The 24,210-nt window shown below is 34.5% G+C and overlaps 1 protein-coding gene across 11 annotated transcripts in view; it reads right to left on the minus strand.

Moving 5' to 3' along the window:
* Positions 1-21,596, minus strand: part of RIC-3 (RIC3 acetylcholine receptor chaperone) — a 33,242-nt gene extending 11,646 nt beyond the window's left edge. Inside the window, exons 1-7 of one of the 11 annotated variants that reach the window (XM_085197409.1) lie at positions 21,295-21,596; positions 19,885-20,193; positions 12,194-12,318; positions 4,916-5,053; positions 4,627-4,732; positions 4,086-4,106; positions 3,046-3,137 (exon numbers count right to left, since the gene is read on the minus strand). In XM_085197409.1, the coding sequence (XP_085053535.1) occupies positions 3,046-3,137; positions 4,086-4,106; positions 4,627-4,732; positions 4,916-5,053; positions 12,194-12,318; positions 19,885-20,193; positions 21,295-21,451 (948 nt within the window). In that variant the 5' untranslated portion in view covers positions 21,452-21,596. Of the gene's footprint in view, positions 1-3,045; positions 3,138-4,085; positions 4,107-4,626; positions 4,733-4,915; positions 5,054-12,151; positions 12,319-19,884; positions 20,194-21,294 lie in introns of all 11 variants that reach the window. The other 10 variants (XM_085197405.1, XM_085197412.1, XM_085197411.1 and 7 more) reach the window with 10 other exon arrangements.
* Positions 21,597-24,210: the final 2,614 nt, after the last annotated feature.

The following is a 24,210-nucleotide window of genomic DNA, read 5'->3' on the forward strand; positions in this document are numbered from 1 at the left end:
TGAGCATTCTCCATATCGTCTCTGGCTTTATCCAATAAGAATTTTCAAGCGGTTCGAGAAAGCAAGGATAGAAAATAGTTCGACTCACGTTCTACAACTGATAAAGCAAACCAATAGGATATGGATGGTCGAGTAATGGATAAAAAGAAGCAATGTGTCAAAACTAAGTTAAAAAACTAAAATAGCGGGTTCAAGTATTATAAAAAGTCGCCAAAAGTTTCTTTGGGCTAATTTGGCATTACCCTCGTGCAAGTGAGTGCACATCCCCGCGAGTGCCGCGGCAAAAGTATTTTATAGCTGACGTACTATATAATAGATACCGTACATCCCTTTGGTGCATTCGAGTAGCCATCAGAATTGAAGCTGATGTAGTGGGAGAAATCTATAATCCATCTAGAAGAAAAGAATCCAGCTATAAAATGCGACGGCTACTGATGTTAGTATTTGGAAAAAGAAGTAAAATTTGCATCTAGCAAGAGTAAGAAGCAGGAGAAGGAGGAAAAGAAGGCAGCTAAATAATTCAGAAGGCAAATCAAGACCAAATTAAAGTCGCCAGTTGAGCGGCTTATTACTGAAGTTGTTAGATATGACAAAATATGAAATGCGAGAATTACAGACGACAACCTTTTATTACTAAGTTGTTGGATACGACAAAGTATGATACACAATAATATTGCAAAAAGACTATCAAGAAGTTGCATTCGTTTTTTGTAACTTTGGTTCCAAAGCTGAGGAAAGCTAATGAAAATAATCGTCTTCATGGGACATGAGGGCTGTGTAAAGGTAGTTACATATATACCTTGACGATATCCACGTGCGTAACGTAGATATTCCGCCGCATATTGCCATGAATTTTGCATAAACTGAACCTGGCTAGCGAGGTATACACGTAGTCACAACTCCAATATGGCGGAGAGCATGTTGGATGTCTACGACATCATTAAGTCCGGGCAAGTCGGACGTTTAAATTGAGTGCATCTGTATTTAATTCGTATATTTTGACACTGTGAAGTTGCTCCTAAAAGCGAATTTCAGAGAGTGAACTATTGTAGTTCTAAAATACAGCTAAGAAGCGATAATTGAAATATTATAAAATTGATACCTTTATATGTGAATGTATAGTAGTATCAATTACTTATAACTTTATTACACTTCGAAGAATGATATAATCATTAGTCGGCCTGAATTTTGTTGAAAAACTAATGAGCTCATAAACTCACATTTTCTAACGCATCGTATATCAAGTACAGTTTGCTTCAAAACCGTACCTAAGTAGCAGATAGGACATTCATATCATGAATTGTCGGTCTGGTTGTGGATCGGGTAAGCATTCACTGATGCTTTTGTGAAGTTGTAATACTCAAAGTATGTGATAATGAAATCAAGTCTTAAATTTTACAAATGCGTTCAAAGGTTTGACCAGTATAAGAATATATTATTGGGCTAAGTACATAATATTTTATAGAGCATTCTATTAAATACTCTAGTGTTATAAATATGTTGTACTAATGGCATCAATTACAAGGTAAAAATTAACTTGACTAACTACTTCATCATCATCATCATCAGCCTGTCCTCGTCCACTGCTGGACGTGGGCCTCTCCAATGGCGCGCCGCTGGGCTCTATCTTCGGCTCTCTGCATCCGGCCGTTGCCGCCACCTTGCGGACATCGTCACCCCATCTAGCGGGAAGACGGTCTTTAATTACGCTTGCCAAGGCGTGGTGTCCACTCTAGAACGCGTCTACTTACTATAAATTTATTATAGTTGTTAAAAAAGGAAGTATGGAGTTGGTTGCCGGTTCTATCTACGACCCGCTGTCTGAGCCGGAGATGGTTTCCAATAGACCGGACGACATTTTCATTGTCATTTCGATCCTGCTCGTACTTCTAACATCATATCTCGTTTAGAAATATTTTGGTGAAACAGGTGACCTGTCGAAAATTACGCTCTAGAGACGGTGGTGTCATCCTAAGAAAAATGTTTTTCTAGGTTCTACATTAAGAAACTAGCTAGACCACCGGAAACAGGCTACAAAAGGTAACAATTTTGTTGTGTAACTTAGAGGTGAGGCTACGCAAGGGCTTCATGAATAATAATGAATACTTATATAAACAGGTTATTAAATTATTATCAAAAGAAGTGAGCACGTCTAGCTTTATTATTTAGACGGTTATGCGAGCTTCCTTTCCTACTCATGCTTATCAGCGAGTTGCGGATCATCTTTTAAAATTTGTTTGTATGCAAATTATAAGTAAATCTAATAATTGAAGTTAGATTATTTTGGCTCAGCTTCCGGCAGAGCGATTATTAATTGAATTAAAAAAATTAAGCAATTAACAATTTGCTTATAAATAAAACAATGTTACTCATGTTTTTTGTGGTTTTACAGATCAATTTATCTGAATGTATCAGAATCAGTTTATACAATCATTCTGATTTAGATCACATAGCGTCGTGCGTGGTCACCAGGAGTTATAAACACGTCTCTCACAGATGCTGTGCATCGTCACATCCCAAATAATAGTACAAGTTTTACATAACAATAAAACTTGTATTATTGTGGAGAGACGATGCACAGCATCATTTTAAGGCTCCTGGTGAGAATCTGCTATGAGGTAAGAAGCGTAGTGTCGCCTATTATACGTTCCGGCGCCCTACCACCTGAGACCACGTGACTTCCGGCGATCGCTGATTGGTCGAAGACAGCAACCGGAAGTGAAAATCATTGGATAATCAAAGGGAAGTATACAGCGCCCTCTCACAGATGCTGTGCATCGTCTCTCCACAATAATACAAGTTTTATTGTTATGTAAAACTTGTACTATTATGAAAAAGTAAGTAAGAGTTACTAAGGAACTTATATGTTTTATTAGTTGTTATTGTTTCTTTGCATTTATTTTAGTTACTAGACTGACTTGACTGACTGAGACATTGACTTGACTGACTATATTATACGAATATAGTAAATTCAATAATTATTAGGTACTTCTAATACCTTTATTAAAGGGATACCAAATCGAAAAGTATAGATTAGTAATATACCGCGTCGCGCCTCGCGAGTTGTCCAACAATTCTTTGCATTGCCCGTTCCGTTTCCGCCAGACGGGCTCTCAGGGCGGCGAGCTCGGCGTCCCCTTTGCAAATTATTTATATATGTAAGTATTATATGATGTTTAACTCATATTTTTTAATTTCAATTTCAATTTCAATTAAATTAATTAAGAACGGAGTGTTTCAAAACTAGGTTCTCGCTGTTTACCCTGATAAAACCATGAAAACACAAATCAAAAAGCTAATATTTGTAAAAATATCAAATTAAAATGATCGTGGGACCACTGTAATATCATTATACTGAAACTATAGCCATTAACTAAAGGAGTTAACGTCGATAACTATTTTTTAAGGACATTTACATCTAAGATAATGTAGTTTAATAATAGCATAAAATTGACCAAGTCCTGCATCGACAGTCTACCGTCTACCCGAAAATGTTTTGAGAAATGTATATCATAAGTAGGATATTATACGAATGTACTTTTAACGTGGTGTTGCCGTAAATACTTAACAAATGATGTACTTTTATGATACAATATGCAGAAGTGCAAATTTATAAAACATTTGGAATATTTTTTTCGTACCTAAAACTTGCGTGTTTTAAGACTTTAAAGCACAGACGCTGCGGCGTCTGGGACGCGACCTCCCGGACGCCCAAGGAAGCGCTGGTTGGATGTTGTGATGCAGGACATGAGAGCCAATGGTCTAACCACCGAGGACGCAAAAGATCGTGCAAAGTGGAGTAGTTTGACTAGAAAGGCAGACCCTGGCAATAGCCGGGATTAATGCCAGGAAGAAGAAGCTGCGGTGTAAGCCCTCAAAAGAATTCGAAATTATTATTTATCTGTCTACATTACCAATTTTAAGGGCATAAAGTAATTTTATTATTTTTAATTATAATCTAACATAATAATGTTATTACAATATTTTTTTGTTATCAAAAACCTTTATCAACTAAGTTTTTTCCTCTAACTAATTAGTGTTAACCGTACATATTTAATGTGTTTTAATAATATTTATATACTCACTTGTATCCGCCTCTCTGTGACCTGCGCGTGCGTTGTGAAAATAATTCTAATTAAAAAAATATACAGAGGCCAGTCGTGGAGCTGGGACACAAGCGTGCGACAGGTTATAAGTTCGATTCCCACTCAGGGTATAAAATTGTTTGATATTTGCATTGCCTCGCTCTGGTAATGAGGTAAATCGCGGCGTTGAATTCCGCTATTCAACGCTTTCAGAATACGGCGGAAAGCGGGGAAAGGAAGTGTCTTAAAGGGAAAAGAGCGTTTTTTCACTAGGCTGTCAGGATCTTTGTGCTAGAAATATATATATCTCTCGTGATTTTTGATACTAAACGTTATGGTTTTGAGTTCTATATCTGTTATTTACTCGGAACTTTTTTCTTTAAATCGTACTATTTTTTTACATTTATACACTCGTAATATAACCATTAACGTTCATCCACGAAATAATAATCCAGTTTTTGTCTGCTAATAAGATAACGATATATTTTTTTAACCAAAACTATTCTTGTTAGTATAAAGAAGTATAATAAAAAAATCTTACCCAATTGATCGGGTGTAGTCCTGGAATCATCTCTGAACACGCGTCTACGGAACTGAGGGTCGGGTGCTACATGCTCGTAGGGCGACACGGCGCGTTTGAAGAATATCTATTTGAATATAAATATATTTAAATAAAAATAATTGGCTTCACGCTGCATCCCGCACACAGCGGGGTGTGTTAGACACTCGTTTCCCACTTTCCGTCCAATTCTGTAGGCATTGCAATTCCTTCATTGTTTTGAATACCAAAAAATACTCAAGAAATATAAAATTATAGTAACCGTACTGACCTTGCTAAGCGTGTACACGAAGAATATCAAAATACATATAGTGTATATAGGCATTACGAAGCCCATTGACGACTTCGGCGCCGTGACAGGACCTCCGGGGGAACCTAGAGGCGGTCTCATGCCCGGGATTGGTGGAGGCTGTAGAAAAGAGAGTGGATAATTAGATTTTTTTTTAAATAACTTCACGCTTTTCTCCGCATATAGCAGGATAGGAATGTCAGTCCTTAAGAAAGTTTCGAGAAAAAAAGTATTATAATATAAGATACCATTATACAAACGAAAGTGAGTTCTTAAATAATTAAAAGGAATTCAAGTCAATTATTCTATTTAAACGGAAAAAGATAGTAAGTACCACTAAGCTATCTCTTCCTGCAACATTTCAAAAATAAAGGCATTAAAAATGTAAATGAAACAAAATATTAACTACAAATTTTAATAACGAATTGCTCTTCGATATTGCAAATACATATTACACGAAACATCACTAGACCTAGTGTTGTACCATCGTTATTTCCATTTGACAGAAACATAGTAGGAATTACGTAATTTATGAACATTTCTCAATAATTTAGGGCTATAGGTATAATTTTACGAGTGTAAATTTACTTACATCGTTATTGAATATTGAGTAATGAAAGCCTCATATTTGCTTTCAAATATCTCATATAATAATGATATTATGTAATATTTAAAAATAGTTATTTAAATATATTCCGCTTCAAGCTTCAACAGGGTAGGCCTAGACATAGTATTAGTTCATTTCGTAGAGTCAGCTCCCCTTTTTTCCGCCAATTTTTGGAGACAACGCTGCACCTTGTCTTGTTACTAGAGAGAGTAAATGAAAATAACTCATTCCACCGACTGGAAATCGAACCCATTGCTACGGTACCCTTCATGCTTCATCCGACTTGCAATTGGCCGATACTTTTTTTAGTAAGTGAAAATTATTTAGGCCTATTGAATCAAACAGGAATTATTATTTTTAATATAGGTACCCAATGATAAAATACATTACAAATATGTATATAGTTCCACATTATTTATATAATCGTAATGTCAGTCATATAATTCTAAGCACTAAAGTTGCCTTGTAAACTAGTTGTGAAACTGTTAGGTTAACCTCTAAACAATTATTAGGTGAGCTTCAATAGGTGTTTGTATATTGTAGAATATATATTTATAATTTACACATTCATCCTAAATAACGTTTCCAAATATTTATTATATTGATATACTTCCAATTTTTAGGGTTCCGTATATCAAAAGTTAAGAAGAAACTCTTTTATAGGATCACTTTGTTGACTATTTACGTGGTATGATTATAATAAATCGATTTTGAACCTGCAACTTGAAGTTCTTAGACATAATTACCTAGTCCGCGCTACAAAGGTGTCAAACCCAGTGACTGTGTCAGCTGGCTTGATCATTGTCCAAAAAATCGAAATTATTCAACAGGAAACTCATTGTAACCAATCGTAATAACCTATTTTTCAATATTCTTAAAAAAATAAGTATATCACAAGTTATGAAAAATATATATTTCAAAATTTTATTCATTCCTGTAAGAATTTCGGCAAATATAATTAGGTACACAACGTACAAGTCCAGCAGTTTCGTTTGTGCCTTTTCCCTCAATTACTCGATAACCAAAGCTTTTCATAATATACTGATTACATAAACAAACCTTTTTGTGTTCCATTTGGCACGTTTCTTAAAAATTAACACTAATTCTTAGTATACTTTTTTATAATGAAAACTTAATTTTCAGTAATATTTTTTCTTTAAAAACCGTAAAAAGCAATGACCGACGATATACCGACGTGAACTGAACTGAAACTAAAATTGAAAATTTATAAACGTCGCTCCGCGGTTTCCTGTTTATACTGGAGCTACCAAATTTTAATGTGGACGGATGTTTCTCGTTTTTATTGATTTCTATCATATCAATACATTAGATCATATATCAACAACAACAACATGCGGCGTTCAGTTCCGCTACTCAACACGCAATGCCAAACGAACCGTGAAAGACACTCCCACATACCCACATACATCACGATTGCAAAACTTATCAAATGATTCAATTCATCTTATAGGCGTAAGGTATAAGGTAAACTAAATGTAATAGTTTATAATGTTAAATTATAATATTTATTCAATAAATAATCTTAATATTCAAAACCTTCGTTTTTATTTTCTGTCTTCACTCTCTATCACGCATCAAAACACTTCGTTTCCCTTAATCCGCCCCGGCTAAGTCTGACACCGACTGACTAAGTTTGTCTTGTTACCAGAACGAGGAAATAATTAATTCTACGACTAAAAATCGAACCCATAACCTTTGCCTACATTCAGACGTAATGTCACTGCGCCACTAAGACCTCAAATCTCCTTTTATAATTAAATAGAGATGACGTGATGAAACTAAACCACTTAGAGTTAGATGAATATAATGTTCATGATTTATTGAAGAAGCCGCAAACCTTCGTAACAAGACGGACGGGAGATGGATTATCTAATGTCATATCACTTAATTTGTATAATAATTTACTTGAAATTGCATTATTTTAGTCAAATACAAATTTCTAGTAATTGAAAATAATTTTAATAGTTTAAAATACCTAGTTTTAAATAAAAGATAGCAGATTTCTTTATGACCAAATCCTGAGGTCAGTCGTGGTGTAGAAGATGAAGCGATTGTAAACGCGACAGGTTGCGGGTACGATTCCCATTCGAGGAAATGAAATATTTAATATTTTCATTTTCTAGTTCTAGTACTAGTTCTAGACAAAGCACGTTGTTATGTTTTACTGCTCTGCAATATCATCAAAATTCGGAGGAAAATAGGGAAGAAAAGTGTCTTAATGGGAACAGTTTGTCTTATAACTAGTTTCTAGGTTCCCTCTGCCTACCCTGCTATGCTATATAAATCTACATATAATCTATAAATCGCGCTATCGTTACGTTCAGATTGAAAATATAAGTACATTCGATTATGTAGAAAAAAAATTTCGAGCCCCGCAGGGGGCGCCCTTGCGTCGTCGGCACTCCCACAGGCAGCCACACAGTGCCTGCATATTTTCAGGGACAGAGTACCCTCTTCCCTACCCACCCGGTGTCGCTGTAAAGGCCAATAGGGCTAACAGCATTAAAGACCGAAAAAAAAAATAGAAAAAAAAATCGTATAGCATTTCGTTAATAACTTCTCTTTCCCTCTGGGGAAAATATCTTTTTTGTGAGACGCTAACTATTTACTTAGAAGAAGCGTCTTGTTAATCATTATGAAATTAACAAAATTCAAAATATTAATTTATAAGTAATATTTTTCATCAGCCCATCGCCAACTGCTGAACGTAGGCCTCCCTCATCAAGCCAAACCAACCATCCCGGCCTTGGGTTTCTCGCATCCATCCAAAATATTATAATCATCAGTAATATTATAATTGCAAAATTAATTTTCGAGTAAGTTTCGACTTTAAGGCTGCCGTGGCGCAGCGGCTCAAGGGTGTGAGTAACTGTAATGCGACGGTTGTGGGTTCGATCCCCACTCGAGGAACTTACTTAACTTAAACTTCACGCTTTATCCCTAGTCAGAGCCAATACCTCCAGAATTCGGCAGAAAGTGCGGAACGGAGGAGGTGATTCTGTTAACTTAAAGCTGTATCTTAATACTAGGTTCCCTCTGCGTCAAACACGAGGAACCCGTGCAAGAAACTCATTGCGACATTTTTTTTGAATAAAAAAAATACTTCCCAATATAACCTTTTTTACACAATTAACACGAACAGTTCAAGTGATGACATACCTACTGGCAAGTATATAACAAAAGCTACCAAATCCTTCTTTGTAATGCAAATACTCGGTCTTTGACCGAAATGACCATAATGCTACGTTCAATATATTTTTGTTTGGTGTTTGACATTGTGGAACGGTAAAGTTAATTTTTAAATATCTATTTTGTTGTTAAGTAAATGAGAAAAATAGTTATATTAATACTTTTTAAGAAAACGTATAAAAGTTTAAACTAACAGGGATTTGAACCCGCGTCTCTTTGGCGTTTGGAACAATCCAGACGCAACGGTTTAAATGAGATTCTATTGAGCAAAAAGATATGATTTTTCGCGTATAAATTTCGTTGTCCGTATGTCTGTTTGTCAAGAGCATTTGTCCAATAACTTGAAGTGAATTTAGATTTCTTTTTATATTTTTTAATTTAAATTCCCATCACACACACGGATCAATAATTAAATGTAGGTATGTAAAACATAATATGCAGATCTAAACCATATATAGGTGTTCGACAGCCCGCCAGGTGGCACTTGTCATGTCACCTCGCGTTGGCTCAAACAATAAGTCTTGTTACTTACAAACGCCAGTCAACGTAATGGATGATCTACAGTACTTTTGTATTAGAAGAATATGTTAATCTTGTCATTCTATTAATAATGTCGATGTCATCGCGGCGGTGGTTGCTGGTTCGAAATTCGTTTGAGGCAAAATTTTACGATAACATAGATACAGGGCAGGAGTAGATTTCCAAAGTGCCTTGTCTTATAGGCCAGGAATTTCAATCTTTCTTTTGTTGTCATTTTTCGGAATAAATAAAACAATAAATACTGTACGGGGTTCCTCTAGGTTCCCCAGAACACTCCTCACAGCGAGGGGACGTCTCGTAACGCATTATAAATTATAAGTTTATAACATTATAATAGGGCATGATGTACGCCAGCTAGTCACATCCCGAGCCGAGGTCCAAAAATAATGAGAATGACATCATGCGTACTGACACCACCGCAAGGTGTTAGCGTAGGGCGTTTACATCTAATATCATTTATGTTTATACTAATATTACAAAGCTGAAGAGTTAGTTGGTTTGGTTGAGCACAATAATCTCAGAAACTACTTGTACAAATTGAAAAAATATTTTTGCGTCGGAGAGTCTGTTTAACGAGGAACAAACGCTCACACAATTAACATCACGTAGTTTGCTTTGATATAATCCATTGTTCCTGTGATCCAGTTAATTGGACGTACATATATACCAGTATATAATTCCTACAAATAAAAGAAATAAATAACCCGCTCCAACCTATACATTGCGCTACAGTCGAAGGACGCCAACACTGCGCACACGCAGACGACAGTAGTAACTCTATGTTTATTTTGACATTGTAGTACGCATTTGTTATATTATCTTCAGGTTCAAGCTGAATCCCGCATACAACAGGGACTCTAGTGTTAAGACACTCCATTTCCCACTTTCCGCCGAATTCTGGGGGCATTGCGTGTTGAGTGGCGGAACTCAACGCCGCGCTTTGCCTCCACATCAGAGCAAAGAAATGAAAATATAAATTTAAATAGATATTTCATCTCTTCGAGTAAAGATCGAATCCACAACCAGTCCATTTTACAGTCACACTTTGAGCCCCTGCGCCACGACTGGCTTCAACATTTATTTTTCTAAAAATGTTAAAAATAAACAATATAATGTTATATATAAGATAAATTTATGATTACTGAATTCACTTTGGCTCTTGTAGTTCAATTGTATCAAATATCATACGTTACTTTTTACTTCGATTTTTTTAGGTCATATAAATACCCGTGAGGCCATCATGGCGTAGCAGCAGTGACAGAGTATCTAATTGTAAAAGGTCGGGTTAATGGTTCGATTACATGACTAAAACTCACTTTCGTTTGTGATCAAGAATTTAATTAATAAATAATTGTTATGCATATCTAAAATAGTTAAAGTTCGATTAAATTCAACAAAAACATTTTTATTATTTATTTTTTTACTAATTAGCTGTTATTCACTTTTCATATAAAAAATAATATTTATTTTACTTAATTAATAAAAGTATATGTAATTTATTAATAATAACTATGCTAAAAAGCATTAAGTATATGTATATGCTACTTACCTTTGTATTAATAGCGACGGTTGAGTAACGCGAAGCTGCTTCAGAGATTAAAAAATATTAAATCTTCCTTTGAAGGTCTATATGAATTTAGTTTAAAAATAAATAAAAAAATAACCTACATTTTTATTAAATATATATATTAATTAAAATCTATACTAATATAATAAAGCGGAAGAGTATGTTTGTTTGTTTGTTTGTTTGAACGCTAAGATCTCTGGATCTACTGGTCCGATTTACATTGTTTTTGTTTTGTATGAAAGCTGCATTCTTCAGAAGTGCTATAGGCTATATAACATTACATTACACATATAAATTAATATATTTTAAAGTACTTTTTAATTTGACATGCAATTTATTCTGCCATGTTAATAACAACCGTCGCGTCGCTACGCAACCGTTACCGCGACATTTAGATATTCATCCTTATGAAAATAAACATTATAGCATTTTATCTATTGAAATTATAGTTTACTGTATAACATTCTAATAAATAAGTAAGGAGATGTCACTGATTCGAAATGACCTAGCCTACGAGCGGTATAGTATGACCTACGCGAACGGGCAGATGACGTTGATGGTTTTATTACATTTTCGAACTTTATTTGCTGTTTATAATTAATTTAAAATACACTTTGGTTCTCTTCTTATTTTATTTGATATTGCTGGCAAAAAATATCCTTGTAGGTAGTTTTTAGGTACGGGTTATTTTTACTTCTTATGATATTTTTACTTAATTTGTAGTTATTTTTACTTCTTATGTTGGTTTTCAATTTCTCAGATATTTTTTCTAATAATATGTCTCTACTTATTATTATTTTTGATTATTTAAGCTTATATTTTCTTACTAATTCTATTGAAAACTGAAAATATAGTTAATAAATATTCTTATAGTTTAAGCAGGCGTAGCCGCGTCCGGGTCCACTAGTATTAAATAAAACAACAACATTTTAATTTTGACTTGCAGAACCAAAACGATCGAAATGATAATATTAAATAATTACTTCCTGCGAGTGGGAACCGAATCTACAACCGAGGCATTTATAGGTAAATAGAGAAAGGAGTGATGTATCATAAGGTTACCCTGTACCAAGTTAAAAACTAGATAAATATTTGTAATTATCCAAAACTTACACAGTACGGCTTTATGAAAGTTACAGAAAGACACTTCTTTTTAGTTCAACGTTTAAAACATATCAATAATCTATGCTTTTATGTGTATAAAAAATTACATACAGGTGTACAATTATCATATAGACCTTCAAAACCCTACCTGCCATTCCTGCCAAGCCAAGCTAGTACTTCCCGTAAATACCTTAACATCCTGTTCGTAGTAAACAGATAGGGGGGACCGTACCCTGACGTGGGGGGGCAGTGGTGTGGGGCGCACTGCAGGTGGCGCCCCGGGTGGGATGGCTCTACCGCGCTCGCGCAACGCCGGGTGCGGCGCCATGCGGATAGGTGGCCGTTCTTGTTTTATCGCTGTGGAGAGGATGTTTTAATTAATAACTGCATAAAATTAAAAAAATACACTTTAATTTATATTTATTAATGTATTAATAATTGGCATTCTTTGAAATAATGTAAGCACAAACAAATGAACAAGAAGACAGAAAAAGTTATAAGCAAAGTGACGTCACAATTTACTTATATCTATTTATTTTAACATTCTGGTTATGGTATGGTATAATTCTAAAAAAGCATTCACGCAGGCAGGGAACACGAAGGGAACCTAGTGATAAAACACTCCGTTCCCTACTTATTAATATCTTAAAATAAGAACTTCCGTTAGACAAAGGCTATTCCTAAAATAATTATAATTTAAAAATGAGTTACTTATTATAGGACGAAAAATAATGCTATTCACACAAAAATTGTTAAAAATAAAAGTCACAATATAGCTTAAAAAGGTTTATTCCTAAAAAAATATTCCACATAGAGCAGGATAGGCAGAGGGAGCCGAGTGTTAAGATCCCACTTTCCGCTTAATTCTGGAGGCATTGCGTCTTGAGTGGCGCAACTTAACTCCCCGCTTTGCCTCAACACCAAAGCGAAGTAATGAACATTTAAAAAAAAAATCAACAACCTGTTTACGCCACGACTGGCCTCAACAAAGATTTGGTCATATTATATGTAAAGACATTAATAACTTGAAGAAAAATCTCAATGTAATTTTAAAAGATTTATACCTTAAAAATATTAGGTTACCTACTCTGCGTTATAAATAGACCTTAGGTACCTACCACCTAATATGATAAAAATGGGCGTTCTCTATGAAATCCACTCATATCCTAATTAGTGGCGCTGTTAAACTCTGAGTCACGGAATTAAGATACTTCAATATACGTATAGTTTGTGCTTGATGGAAGTTACATCATGAGTTTTGGTATGTTAGGCTAGTATAGGTTAGAAGAGTAAATAATATTAAGAATTATAATATTTAGGGAGTATCTTGAGGCCGTCGTGACGCAAACAGATAAGTTGCGACTATAAATGCGACGGACGTGGGTTCGATTTCCACTCAAGCGCGGCGTTGAGTTCCGCATTCAACAAGTAATGTCTCAAGAACTCGGAAGAAAGTGGGATACTCCTGTCCTCCCTTTCTGTCATTTAGACACTTTACTCATTCTTCACTTTCTGTCATTTAGAAACACCTATAGTTAATTGGAGAAAACGAAAATATCCATAAACCCATCCCGAGAGCACGATTCAAACCAGCAACAATCCCATCAAGCATCCCAGCCGTGCCAATTAGCCCTACACCCATCACAATTTGACCCAGATCGACTGGTATATTGCCTAATTTATGTAAACCCAAATCCCACCAAAGCGAAACGTCACTAAGAAACGTTTTATGAATCGTTGTAACACAAATATGTGATGTTTACTAGAATTAGAGGTCACCAAGCAGATGGTTGGCCGTTGTAGTCGTACATGGACACGCCAGGCTTGGGTGAGTGTCGACTGGATTGCCTTACGCAATGTTTTTTTTTGGATGAACAATTATGAAAAAATAGTAGGTACATGCTATATGCTATAATTTAGTTAAGCAGACTTAGGAGACGCCATAGAGGTACCCTAGAAGGAGAACCTGCACCACCTGGCTCTATAGAATTAGGACCCCAAAATTTATTAGACTCACAACATTCTTTATAGGAACAATATTTGAAAGAAACAGTATACATTTTCTGTTAAATTCTAAAAACTACAACTTCCCAAAGTAAAAAAATAAAGGAAACAAGAAAAAACAAAGAAAAACAAAGGCAAAAAATACAAGAAAACACCCACAAACAAGGTGTATCCGACAACCGCACGAGGACTGTTATCTTAGCGGGTCGAAAGCTCTACAGAGCGGCGGCAAAGCAAACTGAACTGATGGACGATACGCTCGTGAACACTTGTATTGCGGAAATTCAATAATGTTGTGTACGTATACCTACCGTTTGTGAGGAAAATTTATTGTACATATATTCTATTCATTTAGGCATGAGACAAAATGTAAACAAATAAAACATAACCTCTCAAACCTTATTGATAATATCACATTTGTAGGGATACCAATGCTTACAGTAGGATATTTTAGTTATTTTTAAAAGCTCCCATATATTTAGAACTTTTTTTCAGCTTCACGCTGTATCCCGCATGTGGCAGGGTAGGCAAAGGGCGTCTAATATTCATATACAATTCTTAGTTATTTTCATTTGACAAAAGGCAAAGCCGCTAGTGTAAGCTAGTTTTCATGTAAAGCTATGTCTCTGGTAATGTTACTTTAATCAAAATACTAAATAGCTACAGAATTTTGAAAATTTACTTTAAAAGTCCGAAATTTTGTTAAATACCAACACCATATTACAACTAACAATAGAGTATCGGTACCAAAATTTCAAAGTAAATTGTTTATGCAAATTCTCCAGTCATCATCCTTTCAACACGACTGACTTAAGTGACATTTCACGTAGAATATTTAGGTGTCATTAGCGGTGTGTGGAAAAAATTACAAGTACTCGCTTTCAGTGTGAATTTTAACAAGATATAAACTTATCCAGTTATTTCTAGTTGTAGATGAGCTTAACTATTTACTTTATCATTATCTACAGTATTAAAAGTTACAAAAATGATGGTTGTCTGTTCGGATTTAAAATTGTTTTTATTTTCTCGTTCTGATGAGGTGAAGCGTGGCTTTTCTCTGCTTATGCTGCTCTGCAGGATAACGAGATCGACTCAGTCACGACTTTACGCATTGTGAAATACCTTTAGAAATAAGAGGTTAATCTAAAGTAGTAGTAATAATTAAAGCATTTATAGATAATATGCTTATAATCTTAATGTCGCCATTTTACATTTGTGAACGAGGTTCTTTAACAGTAACAGGAAAAAAACACAAAAAATATACAAAAAACAACAAAAAAGGGACTTCCCATTCCAAGATAAAGTCCGGCAAGTTACACATATTTTGAGTGGAGTAAACAACCGTGACCCAATGGTGCATCGCCTAACTCTAAAAGTTATAATGGATTCGATTCCCGTTCGGGGGAATTATATTTAAATTAACGTCATTTACACTAATATTTTGAAAATTACGCGATATTTGGTGTCTGAATGAATGTGTTAACACTAAAGCTTCAAAGAAATATTATCTCATTATTTTTTAAATATTTTTTTATAAAAATGGACAAACAAACCGCTACCTCTCACACTTTGGCCACTTAACGAAATGACCTTAACAAGTGACAATGGGACGTTAAAACTTTTGTTCTAGTATTACCAAGTATAGAGGCCACTTAAAACGAGTTACGTAGATACATACAAACAAACGCACATACATACATACATACATACATACGCTCCGTTGTGAAAGCTGTACTCGTATTTGCATTTACAACACAATCTATTAGACAATTGACAAACATGATGTCACCGTATCTCATCGTTTGCGCTTGTGCCAGTTGAAATTTAGAAACCACCGGTCAATTTGGTTTTGAAAACGGTCATTTTTTTTATTTAAAAATGTTTAAAAAAAATTAATTGTGAAGATATTGTAGTATATTCTTTATCTGTTTCAAATAACAAAAAAACATGAAAATATCTTGTACAGGAAGATGAGAAGGAGAAGAATTATAGAAATTGAAGTTTTAGAGGTTTCAAAGTCAATCTTTTGACAGATATTTCAATTATCATAAGTCTTCTCTGTGGCTTTTAGAATTATTAAAACATTTTTCAGGTCGCAGGATCGGCGCAGGGGCACAAAGTGTGACTGTAATCCGACTGGTTGAGGGTTTGATCCCCACTCGAGGAGATGAAATAGTTATTTAAATTTATATTTCCATTTCTTCGCTCTAGTGTCGAGGGTCCCCCACTCAACACGCAATGCCTGCGGAAAGTGGGGAACGGAGTATCTTAACACTAAGTTCCTTCTGCCAACCCTGCTGTGTGCGGGATACAGCGTGAAGTTGATTTAATTTAAGAAAATAAGAAATATTACTATATTTACACAACATTGGTTTCTAATAAAATTAAGACAATAGTATTTACACTCACATTTATCGCATTGAATTATCTATGTTTAAATCAAAATATGTAATAATAATTATACATCTAAAATTAATTAATCTAAGCCTTCGGATGCAGCTGTCAACATAATAGGCAACGTTATATCCAGACATGGCAAAGGTATTGCATCTGTCAGCCTACTCACTACTCAGTGTGATCTATTGATTTGTTTAGCGCTAATAAATTTCTATATCGAATTTGATTTGACCTTTAGGAAATCTGGTTGAAATAATTTACCTTTGAAATTTTAAAATTAATTTGAAATCAACTATAAAAACTTGAACATGTCTATGAGTGAGTTTAAAATAACTTCAGTTTTGGAAAATATCGCTATAAACACGTAAATCTATATAACGTATAACGTAATCATACTAAAACACAAACTATTGAACTTTTTGTCAGTCTATCTTTCTGTTTGTCGAGGCTAATCTCTGGAACAGCAAAACGAGATTTAAATATGACTATTTATTCCTTAAATCTCGCGAGATCGGTATTGCTAGATGAGAAAGATAAAATATTAAAAATGCACAGATAATAAACTAAAATAGTAAGTGACGTCAATTGTCAGAGTTGCTATTACAATTACGTCATATTGGTAACGTAATATAAACTTTACTCTGGACACATGGCAAATTCCTAGAGATAAAAAAAAATAAAGTTTTTAAGCCCAACACTTGTGGTTAAAATATACAAAAAACACGTGTTTAAAAAATATTGAAATGAGGTCATACAGGAACCTTACGATAACACTGTACGAATAATGAAGCTATTTTATATTATTAAAATTAAACTCCAGGCTTCCAGGAATATGAATAAAAAAACTGGCCAAGTGTGAGTCGAACGCGTCCACCCCGAGGGATCTGTACTAATTTTAAAATTATGATCACGTTGACTTAGAAGTTTAATTTTTTTTCTGTGTCACAACTGAAAATCTGGGAATAAATATTTTACAAAATTCAACTGGATACTGCCACGAGTTCTTGAGATTGACAGATGGACAACAAAGTGATAATATAAGATTTCCGTGTTTTCTTGAGGTATGGTTATGAAATATCAACACATTCCATTCCATTTTCCTGCTCTACATTAAATTTTTACGGAATTTCTGTACTTTTGTAATCTTATGAGCACAAAAGATTTTGAATGTAAATGACTAGTTGAGAATCTGTAAGAGATTGTTAATTATTTTATAGCATTTGTGCCTTATCAGATTAACTGAAACACAAATATATTTTTGTGCTCTGTAATACATAGACTCTATTATAGACTCACGCTTCATACTGTATCCCGCACATAGCAGGCAGAGGGAGCCTAGGAACTTAGTGTTAATACACTCTGTTCTCATTAAGACACTTCCATTCCCTACTTTTCGTCTACCCTTCTAAGCCAGTCGCTACATAACGGTAGATATTTAAAAATATTTTTATATACCTATTTCATTTTCAATACAATCCGTCCCATATTTAACTTACTGTCGTGTTAATTGCTAATAAAAATTTTAACAGCCAACCGATTATCTATAAAAGGCTAAACTTTATATGCAAAACTAGGTAAAATAAATTTGTATTAGTTAATTCGTATAATGCAGTTGCCCTTGAACTAAATATGTTGGGAGTATCTAGAACATGTGTTATTCAATACGGTCAGTGTATACACACTTATCTCGTATATCAGCAGTTCTTACTCACTAGACAAAGAAGGAATTAAAAATATATATTAAAAACTAGTGGACCCGAACGCGGCTACGCCCGCTTGAAGTATACGAATATTTATTAAATATATTTATGAAATTATTTTCAGTTTTCAATACAGAGATGCGTTTCTAACAACAAACTTTGCAAATTGATGCTTAGCAACGGTCATAGCGACGGTTGTTATTAACATGGCGGAGTAAATTGCATGTCAAATTAATAAGTATTTTAATACATTGGTATATATCGAAAATATTACAAATATGAGAAAAAAGTATCCTATGTTCATCCCGAGACCCCCACGTATCTCTATATGAGTGTTTTAACACAATTGAATTAGCGGTTTGGGCCTGAATGCGGAAAAGACAGACAGGCAGACAGACAGACAGAGTTACTTTCGAAATTATAATATAGGTATGGATTATTGAATGAATAGAGTAAAAAAGTAAAAAAACGCTTTTTTCAGAAGAATACACTAATAAGACGAGTGTTATGTTTACTAGTGGGCCATCAGTCCTCTGTCAACCATCTTCCAATCATTACCCCAGATGGTATCAATATATTGTATTGTCATCAAATCTACATATAAATGGCGAGTTGCATGATGATACAACTAAGAATTCTTAAATTTTCAGATATCAGAATTCAGTACATAGTTACTGGTTATGGCTCGACCTAATAAAAGCGTGTTAAAACAATAAATTAATTGAAATCAAAAACTGACAGTCAGACACTACTACAGACTACTATTATAAATGTACCATATCTCAAAAAATACTGAACCGATTTTGATAGCACGTGAACTGGTCCTGATTTGAAGTATAGCTGATATAAATTAAAAAGAATCATCTTGGTGTAATTTTTAGTTTCTGTTTCCATTGCTATTAGTTTCCGAGAAATAAACATTAACGTGGATGATATACGCTTATGAAATTTAGCATATATTTGAAACTTTAATAATTATCTACCGATTTTCATAGACATAGCGCGGTAAATGGTGAACTAAACATTGCATTTTCTTTAATTTGAATAGGAAACAACCTTTATATAAAAAATAATATTTTTTTTGCAATATTTTGGATTCGTTCCAGACTAGTTGAATCAAACACATATAATAAAATAAAAGAAATTAATTAAATCAGCTTCACGGTGTGTCCGGGGAGGCAGAGGGAACCTAGTGTTAAGACACTCCATTCCCCACTTTCTGCCGAATTCTGGAGGCGTTGCGTGTTGAGTGGCGGACATCAACGCCGCGCCTCGTTACCAGCGCGAGGAAATGTGTTAAATGATATGTTTTAAAGTATATTTTTCATCACAAATTTTCATTGTACACATTATATTAGTAACTAAAATTAGTATCGACGCGACGTTACGCTACGCACATGATTGACAGAGTACAAGGACGACGGCTCGATAATTAATTAGATTGCATTTAGAAAAATAACGTTTGAAACTCTTTAAAATAAAAATAAAATAACTTTTTTTTTTTAATTCTAGAACAATTACTATGTAATTATGAACTAGACTTTTTACGTAACGGGACTCGAACCCACTCCTCTTCAAACCCATCCAAGGTTTATAATGATTATCAAGTATATTTTAAATACTGTTAAAATTTTTGATAAATGTTTGTTTTATCAATTAATATAATGTTAAAAATATGTTATTTTAAAGCTTAAAACTATAATATGTATTATTTATCAGTAATTGTTAGTTGCATTTCAAGCCAAATAACATATTTCATTAATTAGTTATTAGTATCACTTGTTAATTCAAAAATCCAGGCTTAAACATAAAAATAACTAACTATCTTGTAAATTCCACGAATTGATGGCAAAATGGTTGCCGAGGCTGTACACTGGTACACCAAAATGTCGTCTTAAGCAAGAACTGTTACTGTTTTTCATATTTTCAACAATCATTTTAGTAGTTTTTCCCACATTTTCATTTCGTTTCACAAAAGTCGCTATATCCACTCCGCATGTATCATTCACTGCTTTACGACATTCTATGGCTGAATGGGAAGAGAACTTGCCATCTCCGAGTGCTGAATGGCAAACTTCATTAACCAATTCTAATACAGCAACATCGGTTTCGAATATAACTTCACAGCACCCTAGAGTAGGACTTTGTTAATATGCACATATAGAATTATTTATGTATAAGGCTATTTAAATTAATTTAACCATAATTAAAGTTTCTGAAAAAAAATCTAATTTAAATATTGAAGTGATCAAATTCTTTATATTACATATTTTTAGGGAAAAGACATAAAATAGATAATTGTTAATAAAAACATTTTGCCAAACAAAATACATAATTTTTTCACAAAAAATAATTGTTGTTATTATGAATATCTGCCTGTATGTTGCCTAAGCTGCATAAAGACAATTGCATTATGACAATTTTTTTTATGTATTATACATATAAATAAAATATATTCATACAAAAATATTTTTTTAAGCAGAATAAACCTAAGTAATAGAAAGTTATTCATACTTTTAATAATTAAGATTGTATCAAAATATTATTAACATTAAAAAAAAGGAAAATACATATTAATGGAATGTCAAACAATATTCAAATACAATAATTTGATTAGACAACAAGAAATTGATAAAAACTTTTTTACATAGAACTGATAACATTTTAACAAATGGTTCAATTATAACATTATTTTTATGACTACTTTTTTATCAATATATATATAAATTATTATTCAGAGAACATACTACTTTTATATAATAAAAAAAATAAAGCACTTTATTAGACAACTGGCATGACAATAGAATGTATAGTTTACAATTTAAAAACGACTGTCATCTATAAATACACAATATTGTTTTATATTATTATTTTAAAATAATATATCTATGAACATTAAAAAAAATATCTACGCAATTAATAAAGATGAGTAATATGCACAATGCATTTATATATTTCCCTTATATAAGTAAGAACGACCGCATTCCGATCAGATCTTTAGTAAACATTAATGCTCAGAGTCAACAACTGGACCAAGTCATATTTGCATAGCAATATCTCGTTCTTGAGAACAGCAAACATCGCTCACCTATGAAGCTACGGAAACCTTCGTTTAATTTCACACATAATTATAGCCAAATGACAAAAATGCGTTAATTCGACGATATTTATAATTAGATTTGGTCAGTCCAGCGATATTGACATTGAGCTAAAGTTAAAAATACCGCTTTACCTGCCTCCCGGTCGTACTTGTTCGGCTTGAGCTGGTCGGCGGTGTGGCCCAGGATGAGTGGCGAAAGGATCCTGGGCCACAGCACGGCGAAACATCCCACAACAATCACTAATACGAACATCGTCTTGCGCGGCCCTAGCACCTCGTCGTTCGCCATTCTGTCGTTTCGTTTTTTTTTGTTAAATAAGAATAAAGGAAAAACACGCGATCGCACTCTACGGGAACATGGTCGTGTGTGTTATAAATAAAGATTTTCGCTTTTCCTACGTAGCGGAGATGTGGGCCTGCGCACTGTCGGTGTCCGCCGGTGACAGCTGTCAGGTGACGGTCGCGGGCACGTTCGGATACGTTGATGATCCCGCGGGAGATCGCATCCTCAAATTCTTCGTCTTCTTCTTTTCTTCTCACGTCGAACGCCGGCGGATTGAGCTGGCTCGATGTGACACAGCCGTATATTATATCAATCAGCTATGCCGACATCTTGCCTTCCCAGCCACCGGCTTTACTTGTAAATTAAACTTGAAATATCCTATATAGCAATGTGGACGGAGGCAGCGCAGCGGCGCTCGCGGGCACGGCTCGGTACAATATGCCTGGGCGCGAAGGCGGCGCCGGCTATTAACTCTTCCCCACCGCGACGTGGTCTGCACGCGCTGAGATGAATAACAATTAGGCATTCTTAGGTATTTATCATTAGATGGACTCGTAAGGTTCCTTTACGGGAGTACCTTTGATGTAGTTTTCCATTGAGTTCCTTAACACTTGTAAGTACGGTCGGTCACAAGGTATTTGACGGTGTACTATTTTAAAACATATTTTTACGCATGTTCCTTTGAAATCGTTATATTATTTGCTACACCTAGTTAAATAAATAGAACAAATATTTTTTTATATATACAATTATACTTACCACGAGGAAGTTTACTCGTTTTCTCATATTGTGATGAATGTATATACCTAACATAAATATCGATAAAATTTTAGCAATAGATTACGAATTATTTGATAATTAATGATTTATATTAATATTTATTTAGTCAAGACAATGCTTATTTAGGTATTAAAATTAGATATTAAATTGAATTTGTCATAAGATTTCCTAACTTAAAACATATCAGCTATATTACAAGAATATCGGTTGAATATTTACTTATACAATATAAAATAATATTATCAAATCTTCCCAGACAATCTACAAGACTACCACAAAAATCATAATAAAAAATCCATAAATCTACCCAAAAAAACGGGACACAAAAATAAAAAATATATATTTGAACAGTTGTAAGTAAAGTTAAACGTAAGTTTTTTAGTTCGACATATCCATTCAGCTCACATACATCCCCTCCAAGCGAACAATGGTTGGTCCTCCTTTGGACGCAGGAAACGGCGCACGCGCATCCACTACAAAACACCTAGCACCGCCTTATTAAAATAAGAAACCCAAAGCCTGTCATCGTACCCTGGAAGTGCAGGAGACGGTTGCCTTAAAAGTATACATATCCTCCATCCTGGTCGATTTCCGTTCGCCTCGCTTTGGTTCAGGAAACACGTGATTCACATTTAAGTATTAAATTTAATTTTAAGACGGCATTGGTATATTTATTGTTTGATGAACTTAGGTTAATTGTGTTTCAGATCACGTAGAAGTACGGCTGTGGGCTAGGAACAAAAATATCCCTTCTCCAAATGACACCTGTCACGTCCGTGTTTTTGAGCAACCTCTGCCTCGACATCGTTTAATAGATTTACCTTTTTTTATTAGTCTGATGAGAATTTTGTAGGTTTAAAGGGTGTTTTGGTTTTATCTATTTCATTTACTTCTTAAGTATTATGGAATAAAATCTCTAATTGAGGCCAGTCGCGGCACAGGGGCACAGAGTATGACTGTAAAACCGACTGGTTGTGGGTTCGATTCTCACTCGAGGAGATGAAATGTCGAAGCAAAGCGCGGCGTTGAGTTTTGCCACTCATCACGCAATGCCTCCAGAATTCGGCAGAAAATGGGGAACGGAGTGTCTTAACACTAGCTTCTCTGAAGCTGATTTCTTTATTAAACGGTTTTATTTAGCTCACCCCGTTTGTTTGTTTGGGTCACATTTAGTAATTGAAATTTAACCCTCTTCCCGTTAACCGATTGATCTGAAATTTGGTATACGCCTTTAATTCTGGTGACAATACAATTATCCATATTCAATATTATTGTGAATCCAAGATGGCCGCCGCTACAAGATGGCGGACAACTTAGTTTTTTTCAATCCCATCAATATGGATATCAAATGAAAGGGCTTGTCAAGTAGAATTCAGTGGACTATACAAAATCAAAATCCAAGATGGCCGCCACTATAAGATGGCGGACAAGTTAGTTTTTTCAATCCTATCAATACGGGTATCAAATGAAAGGGCTTGTCAAGCAGAATTCAGTGCACTATACAAAATCAAAATCAAAGATGGCCACTGCTACAAAATGGCGGATAATGTAGTTTTCAATCCCATCAATATGGGTATCAAAATAAAGGGCTTGGTAAGTATAATACAGTATACTATACACAATTACAATATGAATCTCCCACCTAAGTCAAGATCTGGTATCCTGTCGAGGACTGTGTGGCTATAGGGTGCCTAAAAATGATACGTCGCTAGGGGTACCACCCAAGGTAAAAGGTAAAAGCGCGCCGAGAACTGTATGGCACTAGGTGGATAAAAATGATATGTCGTTAGCGTTTTCCCCTCAAGATTCAGGCACATCTTGTTGTACATAGCCTTGTCCCTCTATTGGACCTCTGGGGGGGTCGTTCGTAACATTCTCCATTAACCTTGCAATAATGAGACATCGAGCCTCATTTCAACGAATTGAATAGCATGAGAAATAAAAACTAAAAACTTAAAAATAAAAAAGTATAAAAAAATTTTTAA

The sequence above is a fragment of the Heliconius melpomene genome, chromosome 14 (genome assembly GCF_056956725.1).
Source record: "Heliconius melpomene rosina isolate 202511_hmr_F chromosome 14, ASM5695672v1, whole genome shotgun sequence".
In the NCBI taxonomy this organism is placed as follows: domain Eukaryota; kingdom Metazoa; phylum Arthropoda; class Insecta; order Lepidoptera; family Nymphalidae; genus Heliconius; species Heliconius melpomene.